Source organism: Bombyx mandarina, chromosome 06 (genome assembly GCF_030267445.1).
Source record: "Bombyx mandarina strain Sakado chromosome 06, ASM3026744v2".
Lineage (NCBI taxonomy): Eukaryota > Metazoa > Arthropoda > Insecta > Lepidoptera > Bombycidae > Bombyx > Bombyx mandarina.
Window position 1 is genome coordinate 867,568 of NC_143213.1, and position 14,454 is coordinate 882,021.

Genomic DNA, 14,454 nt, shown 5'->3' on the forward strand with positions numbered 1-14,454 from the left:
CGCCCGACAGGAGACCACCGATCACTTCTACGGTTAGTTGCGCGAAAATAGAATTTTAATAATAAATCCGTCGAGAAGTGGAATATAGCATTAAATATCACCGTCACGCGCTTATCTCACGGTGGTAGGGATCACTCTGGACATCAGCAATGTCAGGGCACAGCTAAGTCGCGGCCAACTAATGATGAGTTCAAAATTAGTTTAAGGAAAGACTTGATGGAATAACGTTGTTAGACAATCTTCACCTGCGTTGAATATGTTGCAACATATTATTCTTTTGTGGTGAAAATCGCAACCCCGTCCAAACATCGAATCAGAACAATTAGAAATTGAATTAAACCACCTCTTACGTACTAAATAGAAATCAAAATAATAAATAAAATACAGATTGATATAAATTATGTACACATTTATTTATTTATTTGATAAACTAAATTTAAATTAACAAAACTAACTTGTGTTAAATGTAATATTAACTCATAACACAAAATTAAATGCACAAAATATCATTATCAATTAATAATTATTATTTTAGCGAATTACATCGAGATGAAAATAAATTATCGGAAATAATTTTATTGCACAAATTTATTTCTCGGACTTCAATTTGAAATAAAGCAACTTTTTTTTAACTGACTGAGGTGATCATAATTCTCAAACTAAATTTTTGCAATTCTTAAAACATGTATTATTGTGAAAATGGCGGAGAACTATAAATTATGATAATTGAGTATTGTTATTCTTGTATTCCATTGGCAGTCATAAAACTCTTACATCTCTCAGTCATAAAACTCGACATCTTAGATAAATAACAGGTTAAGTATTAACCTTTATTTAATGCAGGTTTTGAACCGTATTCTTTGAAGGAGACGATTATATTCAAATCAATCTGTATTGACATATCAATAACATTTTTTTGTCCAAATGCACAGATTGCCACCTTTGATAATAGACGACTCAATTATATAACAGTAAAATTATAAGTTTTAAATTGATGAGTCAGCGGCGTGGGATGAATTTGTTTCAATCACTTAGTTGAATTTGTCCTAAACTCATTTATTATATAGAAAAAAGAAATCATAACAATAAGGGCTGTCGTTGAAAGTACAATTAGGTTATTATAATTAAATAGAACAGTGGCGTCATATCGCAATATACATAAAACTTATTCAATGTACACAATTTGAAACAGCATAAATTGCAATAAGTTGTGGTAGTATATTCGTCGGCTTACACATTAAATCATAATTTAGGTTAACACGGTTTAACCTCGTTTATTATTTCAGAGATTTGGAAATTTTCATTATTTTATTGGTCACGCATGACTATTGTCATTCGTTACTTGCAGAAATTTTTATTTGGTATAAGCTTTATTTTTGCAACTTTACAGGAGAGCCATTTTAAGTTTAAAGTTTATAAAAATATATATAAAACTTCTTCAGCTATCTGACCATTCATTCCATAGTAAAGTTAATTGAAGTTCAATTAAAAACATCGAACCGCTGATGCTAATACCAAATAAAACGCATCTTTAATTACAAAGATAAATGTCGCGTGTTAAGTGAAATGTCGCTTAAAGCAAATAGCTTTAAACCCCTCGATATCATCAATGATGTATCTACCAATAAATATTATATTGACAATTAATAATGCTTATAAACCCCAAAAAAGGTAAATGGAGCAATGAAAAACATTAAATGTGTTTTTATTGTGTATTCATTTCAAATTGAAGTCATAATTTCACACAATCGAATAAATAAGGGCAAACAATCCTCACTTCGTCAATACAAGTACGTATATAAACTATAATTTTCGTATCAAAGCTAAAATCGTTACAAAAGATAAATCACATCTATATAATTCTTATAGCTTAAGAAGGCAATATTTCGTTTAGATTTTAAAAATTACTTATTTATTGCTTTCAAAAATAAATCGCGCAAAAACTTACAAAATTGTAGTCAGTAATGGGTTTTTGCATTTTTGCGAATTAGTTGAACATTTGTTCTCGATGTTTTGTAGCGGAACGAAGTTAAGACTAAATCTAATTTTGAGTCAGAGTGTCTGACATTTGTTGTTAGACTAATAATTGGTAAACGCTTAAGCACTCAATTGAATATACAGCGTAAGAGCACCGTCCTTTAAGCCAGAATTGTTACAACGCCCTACTTAGGGCCTGTGCACACTACGTTTTTTAAACACTTTTATCCTACAAAGCGGTTTGTTGTCGTCTGTATCGATACAAACGCGTATTTGAATTTATACAGGTGTGTAAAGGTCTACAGGCTTCGTCTGACTTGCGTGTGTATCGCTACAACGCGCGTCGACGACGCGTTTAAAAAACGTGGTGTGCACAGGCCCTTAAAACAAACTGACGATAGATTTTGTGAACATTTTGTAGCCTGTTCTGTGCGTCAGCTGATTTGAAATTAAGTTACATTGCGTGTTGTACATATTTATTTGTGATATGTCGCACCTTTAGAGTTGAAGTGGTTTAACTAAAAATTTTAAGGAAATGATTTTCATAAACATGATTTTGACAGGTTATAAAATTAAAATTTGCAAATTAAAAATCTAATTTTAAATTTTAGTTAGAAAACGACAAAGTACACTTTCCGCCTCTTTTAAATCAAGCGTATATCTTAACTTTTAAGGTACCTATGCGCTTTAAGGCTTAAAGTATTTAAATATCAAAATTGAAAATTTACACATCTTCAATTGCATTTTTGGCGTTAACTAAAAAAAAACCAAGAATTTTGGATTAAGACACTTTAATTGTGAAGACGTGGTGAAGGTGTGATAAAAATTAATTAAGTACATCATTTTGTGATATTTTTCAAATTTATTTATTGAATACTTGTGACATTGCACGCTTAGGGCGACATCGCCTCAGTATGGATACGGGTTTCGAACAACGGGCGATCCAGGGGGGTCATGGGTGTCATGACCCCCCCCCCCCTGAGCTAGTTCCAGGACTTGAACTAACTTGGACTAATTGAAGAACATCATGATTTATTTATTATCTATTGTTATCAAAATTAAATTATAAGTTCTTAGCTTGGCCACGACTATGTGACCCCCTCCTGGCGCCAAAGCTGGATCCGCCCTTGGTTTCGAAGAAAATCAATCAATCGCACAGTAGAGTGTGGATCGGTCTATGGGAGGTCAAGTGTTCGTCAACATTACACGCTGTGTGCTGTCGCCATTGTCGAGCCCGATACATACATAAACTATGACGGAAAGTGTAATTTAAACTAAGCATTAGTACTGAACTTATCTAATGAGCATGTATGGCAAAGGCAATTGTAGTTAGCGGCTTGCCCCTGGCTTTGCTGACGTCCATGAGCGCCGGTAACCACTTACCATCAGGTGGGCCGTATGCTCATCTGCTAACAAAAGCATTGGATCGCCCGTTTTGGGTCCGACGCGCCCCGTATGGCGGTTGCATATCTAAAGGCCTCAAGCGCGACCTAGTAGGTACAAAGTTTCGATTAAGCATTTATAAAATTTCACTGCTACCAACATGAATATATTGGAAGCACTATTGATATGTATGGCTTGATAAGAAAAAAAAACATAGGCTGAACAAAAAAGGTCTGAAAAGTAGTAATGTTAAAAGGACGCTCATTAAGCAAACAAGATCAGTCCATTACATTTTTGTCAAAGTTAATCATTTAAAATTTCAAATCATTAAATAAATCGTATAATTTCAACAGTTTACATCTATGTAATATATATATACTCAACGCATGACGTCATCTGTGGCTAATGAATGGTAGCGTGTTTGCTGTTCAGTCGCGAACTATCCGACCCCGTATACGCGACGTTTCGCTAGTTCAAAGGTAGTTACGTCGTAAGTGCGACCTTAGTACGAGTGGCGCGGACCACGGACCGCACGATGCGCTCGTGCAAAGCAAGTTTTCTCCGTTGAAAATATCGGCATAACACTTAGCATCCCGCAAACGGAAAAAATCTTAGTTTAAAAAATACTATTCAAATAAAGACGGAAATCAAAACTATATCACTGTAATATATTTAATGCACTTTTATTTCATTACGGAACAGTGGGATTCACAAAACGAACTGTAAATATAAATAAATGAAGAAAAACATAAAATTTAAATAGATTCAACAAGAAAAAAATATAATGTCAGAATTAGATATAGTTCAAAAATTGAATATTATCTGATACCAATAGGAATTGAACTTATCAAAGGACAATTTAACCTTAATCATTAATCAAATAAATTGTTTAAATAAATTCATCATACGATAATACGCTAGTCAAAGTAAATAAATATGTTTAGTACCATTCTGTGATTAGAAACTAGTAACTTACTATCTTTTTATTAAAAGAAATACCTGCACAAAATATTCTATTTATTGTTAAATAAAAATAATGCAAAGAAAATAATTGATTCATTTACTAGTTCATAAAGATTTAAAGCTTTTGATGTCACACCATCATTCGTGACATCAAGTCAAGTTTTGCAATTACAATACCACAACGACCACGGTATTTAGAAGTATTCGAAATCTTCCACATCAAAAAACCAATACGACTAACCCAAATCACAAAAGTATTAATTTAATAATATAAGCGCTTCGTTATTGTCTCCATTGGATGCTGCATATCTTAGCAAAGTTCAACGCAAACTCGCACTGTATTTGTCATTTATTAGGAATCTTTAATACGATTTGAAATGATTCCCAAGTGAGGATGTAATCGCGGCAAATTTTCAGTTCATTTTCAACAATATATTCAATAAATATTTCAATAACAATAATCAAGGTATTTTATTTTATCTTTGTGTAAATTTAGGATATTTTTTTCAGAACATTATTTACATAAAAAGTTCTTAGAAAGCGGAGAGAGATTTGATACACAAGGCCCTTATTTTATAAAATAAATGGCGATTTTAGAAAAGTAAGAACTCCTTTCTAAATTAGTTAGTATGGTGGACGGTATTTAGCGCTTATAGCGATGTTTTTTAAATAATATTGTCGGTAGTAACTGTTTTTAAATTTAAAACCAGCATAATTTACATAAAAATTATAGGTAGCGGACATATTTGATTATTTTCAAGTTTCCCGCTAAAACGTTCGGAACTGTCATTATTGAATACGTCATACTTGGGTTACTAAATACAAGGAATGACAAAATGCACATAATACCCAAACGCAACAGACACAAAGCAATATTATGGAGACAAAAAACCCAAGAAATGTGATAATAATTATTTATACTAATTATCAAATGCCCATTTCTCGTATCTATTGTGGCTTTAAGATAATGGAAAGTTATTTGGCGCGATTAGATCCCGATAAAATTGTTTTGCAATTCTTTCTATTTAATAAACATTTTTGGGTTGTAATAAACAAAATCAAATTTAATAAGAATAATATAATATTTATAAGCATTTCAGTATAGTGTAGTTTGATTTCAATTAGAATTCTTACTAGTCAACTCGGTGTTTGTATACGATGATCAAACCTCGCGCGGAGAAAGGGACACTACCGTTGTGTACATATATCGAGGAGTGAAAGTTTTTGCAACATTACAAGAGAGCCATTTAAAAATTAAATAATCAATAATATATAAACGGAATTATAATAAAAAACTTTACGCGGATGTTTTATTTACTGAGTCTATAATACGATTGTATTTTTGAGGTACTAGATTTAGCTCAATCCGCGCATATCCCGAAGATACGTGGTTATTTGAAAATGCATTTTATATTTGAGGCCATCAGCGCAAAAGTGGCCTAACCCACATTTTTTTTATATTCAAGCTTATATGACGTGTATTGGAATTTATTTAAAATACAATAAATTTTGATGTAAAACCGGCCTGTCCATAGTTTCACCCATAGATAACAGATAGCTTTGTAATAGACATGTGTAAGTAATGCGAGTGATATTATTCCGGTAATATTACTCTACGATGTAATGCAACATCACACATTACGCGAAGGAAACAAACATCACACTATCACCCACAGAACACTATTACTTCTAACGAAGCTATCACCCAAACATGTTTCTTTCTTTGTCGTGTAATGTTGCTTAATACACGAACGGAACCGAGCGAGCGAGACAGACCGATCTACGCAAAATAAATGAGCAAGCGACACGGAATTATTCCTAGTGATTTTGAACCGTATGCCCTGGCCGCTAGGTACATTTTTATACCTATGGTACGTCTGAATTTTAATATAGGTATTTGTGTTTATATTTTTCATGGGCCAGCCGGTAGCTCCCCGCAAGTAGTTACTGAATTTTTTATTCGCAACTTTTGTAAAATCGCTAGTCGCTCGTAATTGTTTAGTAATATTTCATATTAATTTTTGTGTTTGAATTACTTAAGCACTTATTTGAAGATAGTTTTATTATTTGTTTTAATGCGTGTTTAATAAGTGAAAGAAAGAATGGCGTCTAAATGAAAGTACAGTCCTCTTTGGATGCATTTTGAGGAGACCGCGCCGAAACAATGTGTCTACTGCTCTCGTATATTAACATTATCGTCGAGCTCAATTTGCAGTCTAAGTCGCCATATGAAATCCGTTCATCCCACAATAAATTATATTAAGTAAAAAATAAAATTATTATATTATTAAATAAGTCAATCTCTGTCAAGTAATATAACAGTGAATTACAATACAAAGTATGAACACATCACTTAAGTAATGATTCGGGTGTATAGATAGGTACAATGTATTCGTCACAGTATCTATTGAACGCACCGAGTAATGTTAAGAGTGATGTGTAATGTTTTCGAGTAATATCACCTGTCTGTAAAAGTGATGTCATATCACATTACATTGAGAAGTGATGTTTTGCGCAAGTCTACTTTGTAAATATTAATTTTGCGTGAATTGTTTTTTGCCCACTCAAATTCAAATTTATGAAAATTCCAACCTAATCGCCTGCATACTAACTATGGTAACCTTAAGCCACTTTGGCGCTGACGGATGAGGCCGTTATTAAAACAAGTAACATAACCACAGCGCGATTCAGAAAGCTACGAACGCCATCTATTCAGGACAGCCGCGAGAGCGCCGTTTCTAAAAACTTTAATAAATTTAAATTAAATGCCCTTGTACTCTGTATCCTTATTGTCGTGTTTTTTCTAACAGCTGTGCGTACAAAATATATTAAATAAAATAAATAAATGAATTAGTTTTTTTGTTTTCTAAATAAGCACCAAGCATTTGATATCTGTACATAGAAGTTTTTGTGTGATACATGCACAACGACAGATCTCAATTTTTTTGTTTATTCAGAAGATTTAGTAATTCTTAATAAGAAAATAAATTATAAAAATATTTACATTGATCCAACAATACAGAGCTATTAGAGAATTTAAATTTGTTTAGTGGGCTGACAGTATCTCTGGACCGGAGGTCTCTCCGGAGGGTCAAATATATAAATTAAATCTGTTGGAGCTTACATACAATAAGACTTATAATTAAAATCAAACTACTGTACTACTATAATTAAATTTAAGAATAACTTAAATTATCGGCCGCAGACAAAAAAAACAAAAACACTTCAATAGTTTATGCTTAAAAATTATGAATATATCACACACTAATATAAAAAAAAAACAAAATTGATTTACAGATCTGTGTGTTGTCAATGTTATTATCAAGGCCGACTAGATAGTACAAAAATATCTTTACAACCTGAGTAGGTTAGGCCGGGTGTGTTGGCTGGCGGGCGACGCTCATCGCGCGTCCTTCGCTGTCAGTTTGTCGATGAGCTCCTGTAGGGGCGCTAACTCTTTGCGCTCGATCAGATTAAACTCCTGAAACGTACAACACTAATGCTATAGGTAGTGCAAGCTTGTTTGCTTGGTTTAAGGTTCTATCAGACATCAACCCATAGACACAGCCCACTAAGTTTCTCGCCGGATCTTCTCAGTTGGTCGCGTTTCCGATTCGGCGGTAGATTCTGCGAAGCACGGCTCTTGCTAGGTCCGGTGTTAGCAACGCCTCCGGTTTGAGCCCCGTGAGCTCACCTACAAGCTAGCCTCTCAAGGCTATCAGCTTAGGTAGGCAAACAGACAAAAGAAAAAATTGAATCACCACTTTTTTCAACCATTTCTGAAGTGAAGTACAAAACAACAATGTGTTTCAAACCGGACTATATAATATTACTTAGCAACAGGCTGAGCGTTGGTGTCTGTCCGTGCGAGTTCATAATAACGTAATAACTAATCTGATGATACTCTGAATTTGCATAATTATCTTGTTAATTAATTATGCTTATTAAAATGTAGCCTAACTGCATACATAATTTATGGTAGTGTTAAGAAAGATTACCTGTACAAAGAATATAAAATGTTTGAATGACGTATTGAGGTGAGCCTCTTCCCCCAGCTGGACCACCTCCGGGAAGTGCTGGTGGTAGATGTGCGCGTACACGCGGAACAAACGCTTCAATATAGTTTTTGCCATCAGTAGGAAACTCTTCGGGAATGGCACACCTTCAAAAATAATAGCCATTTTGTTACTCATCATTAAAGGTATGCTCATTTATCTCCTTTTTTTATTGCTTACATGGGTGGACGAGCTCACAGCCCACCTGGTGTTAAGTGGTTACGGGAGCCCATAGACATCTACAATAGGAGTGGGTGATATAAATCGTATATAGATTCAATATCTATATATTGCAGCAATATCGTTGAATCCGATATCGCCCCGCACGAAATCTATATATCGATATCAGCCGATACACGATATTGCTCGATGTGATGCGCATCGCCATATCGGACCGATTCGTGAATCGAAATCTATATTTCGATATCAGCCGATACACGATATTGCTCGATGTGATGCGCATCGGCATATCGTACCGATTCGTTAATATCAGCAATATTCGTTTGGTTCGTATCGAATCGGCCAGAGTGAGTGAGCGCACGATAGGGATATCATGTGATGAATGAAACAGAAACAGGCATTATCCATACAATTGTAAACCTTATATTTAAGTCCATATGTCTGTAGATTATTCTTAGCGTATCAGCAGGATACAATTAAGGAAAGAAGTTTCAACTTTCGACCCTAACTTGAATGCAGTATAGCCTATTTGCATCGTTGAATTTAATTTCACGCGCTTTGACCTTGAATTAGAATTTTTGGACAAGTGTTTATAAATACTTAAAAGTTTTTTGTGTTTGATTTTTAAAGTACACATTTTTCTATTTTTATTTGAATCCAAATAATTGAGTTTATTTCTTGTGTTTGTATTAAACTTTTGAAATCTACACTCTTTTGGTATATTTTGTAATTTTAAATTAAGACACAAAATACTAAAAACTGAAAATAATGTAGCCAGTCCTAAGCCTGGTAAAAGCATGAAGGAAAGTTTTTTTGATATTTTTATTTTCATGTTCTTTTTATTACTTTAAGATCATATTATAAATTGATATCAGAAAACCAACCGTATAACGTTGACTTAAATCTATATCTACTACGATATTATATCAGCGTATCGTTTCAAATCTCAAATATCATGAATCGAGAAAATCTACTAGCATCCATCAATATATAGATTCAATATCCGATATTGATCCTCGATATATAGATACGATTCGATACGCGGCAAAACCGATATTACCCACTCCTAATCTACAACGTAAATAACACCACTCATTTTGAGATATGTTTTTTAAGGTGTCACTTTTTACTGTACAACGGTTGTCCCAACCTTCAAACCGAAACCATTATGCTTCACGGCAGAAATAGGTAGAGTGGTGATATCGACCCGTGCCGACTCACATTACGTCCTACCACCCGTAAACGTATCAAGCAAACAAAATCATCTTTCAAATGTTAGTTATTTGGTGATTAATGCAGAGGTCCCGTACCGTTTGAAGTCGTCGTGGCCTAACGGATAAGACGTCCGGTGCATTCGTGTTGAGCGATGCACCGGTGTTCGAATCTCAAACGGGTACCAATTTTTCTAATAAAATACGTACTCAACAAATGTTCACGATTGATTTCCACGGTGAAGGAATAACATCTTGTAATAAAAATGAAACCCGCAAAATTATAATTTGCGTAATTACTGGTGTTAGGACCTCTTGTGAGTCCGCGCGGGTAGGTACCACCATCTTGTCTATTTCTGCCGTGAAGCAGTAATGCGTTTCGGTTTGAAGGGTGGGGCAGCCGTTGTAACTATACTTTAGAGCTTAGAACTTATATCTCAAGATGGGTGGCGCATTTACGTTGTGGATGTCTATGGGCTCCAGTAACCACTTAACACCAGGTGGGCTGTGAGCTCGTCCACCCATGTAAGCAATAATAAAATAAATAAATAAAAACATAATGTACATTAACTGAAGCTATTGTGCTGGTTCATAGTACATTTTCAGGTATTGTAGACACAATGAGAGCAATGGAACTCACAGACAACAAGTTCCATTACTCTGCATTGGGCATTGTAACTTGGTGATTCTGTTGCGCTGTGAAACTACTACTTTTTCTTAATGTGCACAGTATGTGATGACAGGAACTTTAAATAGTAAAGAGTAACTCTGCTGCAGTGAAGAATATGATGATAAGATGAAATTGGTGAAAATTCAAATATATACAATTTTGTAGGGGAATGATACCCCGCCCGGCTTAGCTTACTATGCAGTTAAAGTAATGAGCAATAGACGTTAGTTAGTCAGTGGTTAACGTGCAGCGATCCACCGCGATCTGTGACACGAATAAACGTAATTATACGTAAAGTTTTATTGACCGCTCCGATGAGGTTTCCGGGGGACAACACACAACGGACACTCAACTAACTCACACACCTCGTCCTCTTCGAAAAACCTTACAATTTAATCATTATATTATTTACATATTTCTTACCAATTTTCGAAGGGAACAGAGTTTCGTCATCAAGCTGATCCTGTGCCCACGTCATCAAATAATCTATATACTTTGGGGCCGAACACTTGATAGGTTTCTTCACTGTGTGTCCGTCAGCCCAATGGTATTCATATTTTGGTCCGGCAGACATGACAGCACATGACTCCTCTGTGCAGAATTCTGTTATGGTCCCATATAACATGTTGATCTGATTGAAGAAATCCACAGCTGGGGAAGTATGTCTTTTTGTTATTCTTAATTTTATTATTAATATTTGTATTTCTAGATATGTAAACAAATTTTATTTTAGTCTTTTAAGTCACTGGATTCCACAATGACAACAGTATAGCTTTGGTAGCCAAAGGTATTCCAGTTACGGTCGGACGGAAACTAGCAACCTCTGTCTACTACTACACCTGCACTCACAAGACCTGTAGTAATATAATTATGCTATTCACAACTAACCCTTTCTTCTGAAAATCATCCTGCCAGCCAACTGTAATTTCACCTTAATCTTATTGATGGTTTTCTGTGAAACCACCTAGGTACTACTATCCTACTTTTCAACAGCGCTACAATAATGTATTTTGCTATAAAGATGGGACATTTCTTATGGATCCTATTAAAACATTGAGCTCACATCATCATGGAATCAGCAGCAATGACTTGGTGTCTGTGAGCTCTGGTAGTCACTTAACATGATAAATGCCATGTGGGCCTAACGTACTATACCATTCGGGTCAAGCCAAAATCACAGAATCAGTAATTTTAATCAACTTTTCCTTCTAAAATTTATAAAATGCTAAATTTTGCATGGATGATAAAAATTAGCGACCTATACCTTCTAGTTTTAAAATATTTTAAAAGGCTACAATCTTGATAAAAACTACAACTTGCTATTGCATTTGAAAACCAAGGCATTCAGTTTGGCTAAAGGGCCACACAGTTTCCATGAGCGTTTTGTTTGATAGCTGCAATCTGTGGTTTGAAGGAAGCGTTTAAGTTAGAACCCTCGCGTGGCTCACGGGTGACCCTCATGGAACGAACAGTTCAGCAAGATAAGGCTCACCAGTGCGCACTGTGGCATGAATGAAAATACTTGAATTCTTATGTGGAATTCAAAGCAGCCACTATGTAGGTCTAATAAAAATCTGTCTGACTATATTTCAATTAAAACATTACACATAAAATACACAGTAAACTTATCAATTATTATTGACATCAACAGGAAACATGTAAAATTATAAGTGGCACAATATAGGAGTAAATTTATTTATCATAATGAATCATCTGCTACCTACAATAATGACACAATGCTCTATTCAATGCTATGTTTTAAAAACAATCCTTCTTTGTTGTGACATGCAGCAATTAAGAATGGTCATCTTTTCGTTTTTTCGACCTACCTACTTTAATAGCAACCACAGATTCTGGTTCTGTAGTCTCAAGCTTTTTATGGGAAGGGGCAATACGGTATCTAAAAGCTCATTTGAAATTCATGTTTGATATTTTTATACTTTGCTTGATAATGAAGTTAATATTCATATCAATCAAAAATATATTTTTTAATAAGTCTCATTACAAATGTGGCAGAAATAATCCCTTCTCAATCCCAACAAATACATCTACAGCATTTTTTGCACTACATTAAGTAATCACATATTACTGACCTTAGAAGGAAAGTACAACTTTCTAACCCTCATAATATTATTAAAAGGAATGAAACCAACGTATTGATTCTGATGTGATAAAAAGTAATTTACTAAACACTATTACTTTTTAATATTTTGTAATTGTGTAATAATATCATGTGCTCCAATTAAAAAAATCAGAAATATTTTTATCCCTTTAGAAGTTTCTTACCCTACTTTCAAAGGCAGAAGTGTCACTCTATTCTTACTATGTACACTGAAGATATTCAATAAATTATTCTGCATTTGAATGTAACTCAACAACAAATAACTAAATGACTTTGGTAAATATTTATCATATTTTCATTCTGGTTGTGTGGCGTACAAGCGTTCAAGTTAGCCAGCCTCCTTCAAAATTTACTTAGAATGTAATTGGATAATCCACTCACTGTTCACGGCAACCCACTCATTGAGGTCCTCCCCTTCGGGTAACATAACAGCGAGGCGCAAGTTCCCGGAACCAAGTGTGGCTGCTGCGTGCCTCATCAAATCGTACTGATGGGTGCCCTCAGGAATATTCTTCTTTGGTTTGAAAGTTTTGTTTGAGCGACTACCACTGTAATAAAAAGTAACTAATTCTTGAAGGTGTTTTAGTAGGTTTTGAAGGTTCAATACTGAGAGACAGGATAGAGCGGGCGGTAGTTTTTCGACATCTGTATCTGAGTAGGCCGAGGCCCTGCGGGGGCGCCGAAATCGCATACATTAAGACATCATATTTAACTCATGGCTACTGAGATTATAGCATAGACGTAAACAAGACGTCAGCGCTTTTCTCAGCGGAAGACGATCAGTTAAAAATAGATCCGGTTAGAGCATTATTGACTCCGTAATACTCACAATAGGAAGCTCATTTTGACCGTTTTGTATTTCCTTCCTTATCTAAACAATAAATTAATCACAAATTTAGCACCAATTTATATAGATAGGTTATTTTATTACAAAGAATATTTCAATTCACTTGTTCACAAATTGAATACAAAACATTTGTCAAAAGTTCATTGCATTATTTCAAGTTCCATGCAGATTGCAGTTCCCCATTATTCTTTGGTGGGTTTAGTCGATCAATCGATTCCAAATTCATAATCGAATATTAAAAATGTCAAACACATCCTACAGCAACAGCAACCTACTTTATTTGAAATTCAAAGAAGCGACACTTAAAAAAGACAAACATTTACTTATAAAGTATTTAACCTACGAGAGAATGAGACAGAATACTATCGAATTATTCGCCTCTATCGCATGCATGTACATCTATTTGACAATTACATGGTGCTTGTATCAATAGTGGTTTAAATATAGACAGTTATCTATCGTTTTACAGGCGTAGTATTTAAACAGATAAAACTGTAAGTCGAATACAGCAATTTGGTACTAAAGTTAATAACTTGTGTAAGCTGAAACTGAGAATAAATTTAAAACCAAAATTTAGAAAATAGCTAGTATAATTCTTAGATATTGTATCAATTTTAATCAATCCATTTAAAATCGACTATGAATTGAAAGCAGAAATTTTCCTGTACGTCCCCACATTTAATATCTATGCACGGTGCTAGAAAGTTTATTTGTTTTTTATTATCGAATATATTAAGTGTATAATCTATGACTTCGACTGAACGAGCACTTGACCCACCTGGCGTAAAGTTGCTACCAAAGCCCATGGACATCTCAAAAGGAAATGGCACTACAGACCTTGAGACATGAGGTCGAAGTCTGATTAATATACATATTATATGTTTAATGTGTAACTACTGTCTAAGTTTTACTGCTTTGCTGCAGAAAGAGACAGGATTTTGAGTACTGTAGACTATTTGGCAGAAATTTAAGGATATAAGTTAGTAGTTATTGCCTCAGTGAATTCTACCTATTATGTGTATTATTTATTAAATGATTTTTTTCAT

General features: G+C 34.4%; 1 protein-coding gene across 1 annotated transcript; it reads right to left on the reverse strand.

Moving 5' to 3' along the window:
- Positions 1-394: 394 nt before the first annotated feature.
- Positions 395-13,579, reverse strand: mats (MOB kinase activator-like 1). Its single transcript, XM_028179378.2, has 5 exons — positions 13,391-13,579; positions 12,943-13,109; positions 10,863-11,090; positions 8,322-8,485; positions 395-7,804 (listed from the first exon to the last, which is right to left on the reverse strand). The coding sequence occupies exons 1-5, from the start codon at positions 13,402-13,404 to the stop codon at positions 7,724-7,726; spliced, it is 654 nt and encodes a 217-aa protein (XP_028035179.1). The 5' UTR covers positions 13,405-13,579; the 3' UTR covers positions 395-7,723.
- Positions 13,580-14,454: the final 875 nt, after the last annotated feature.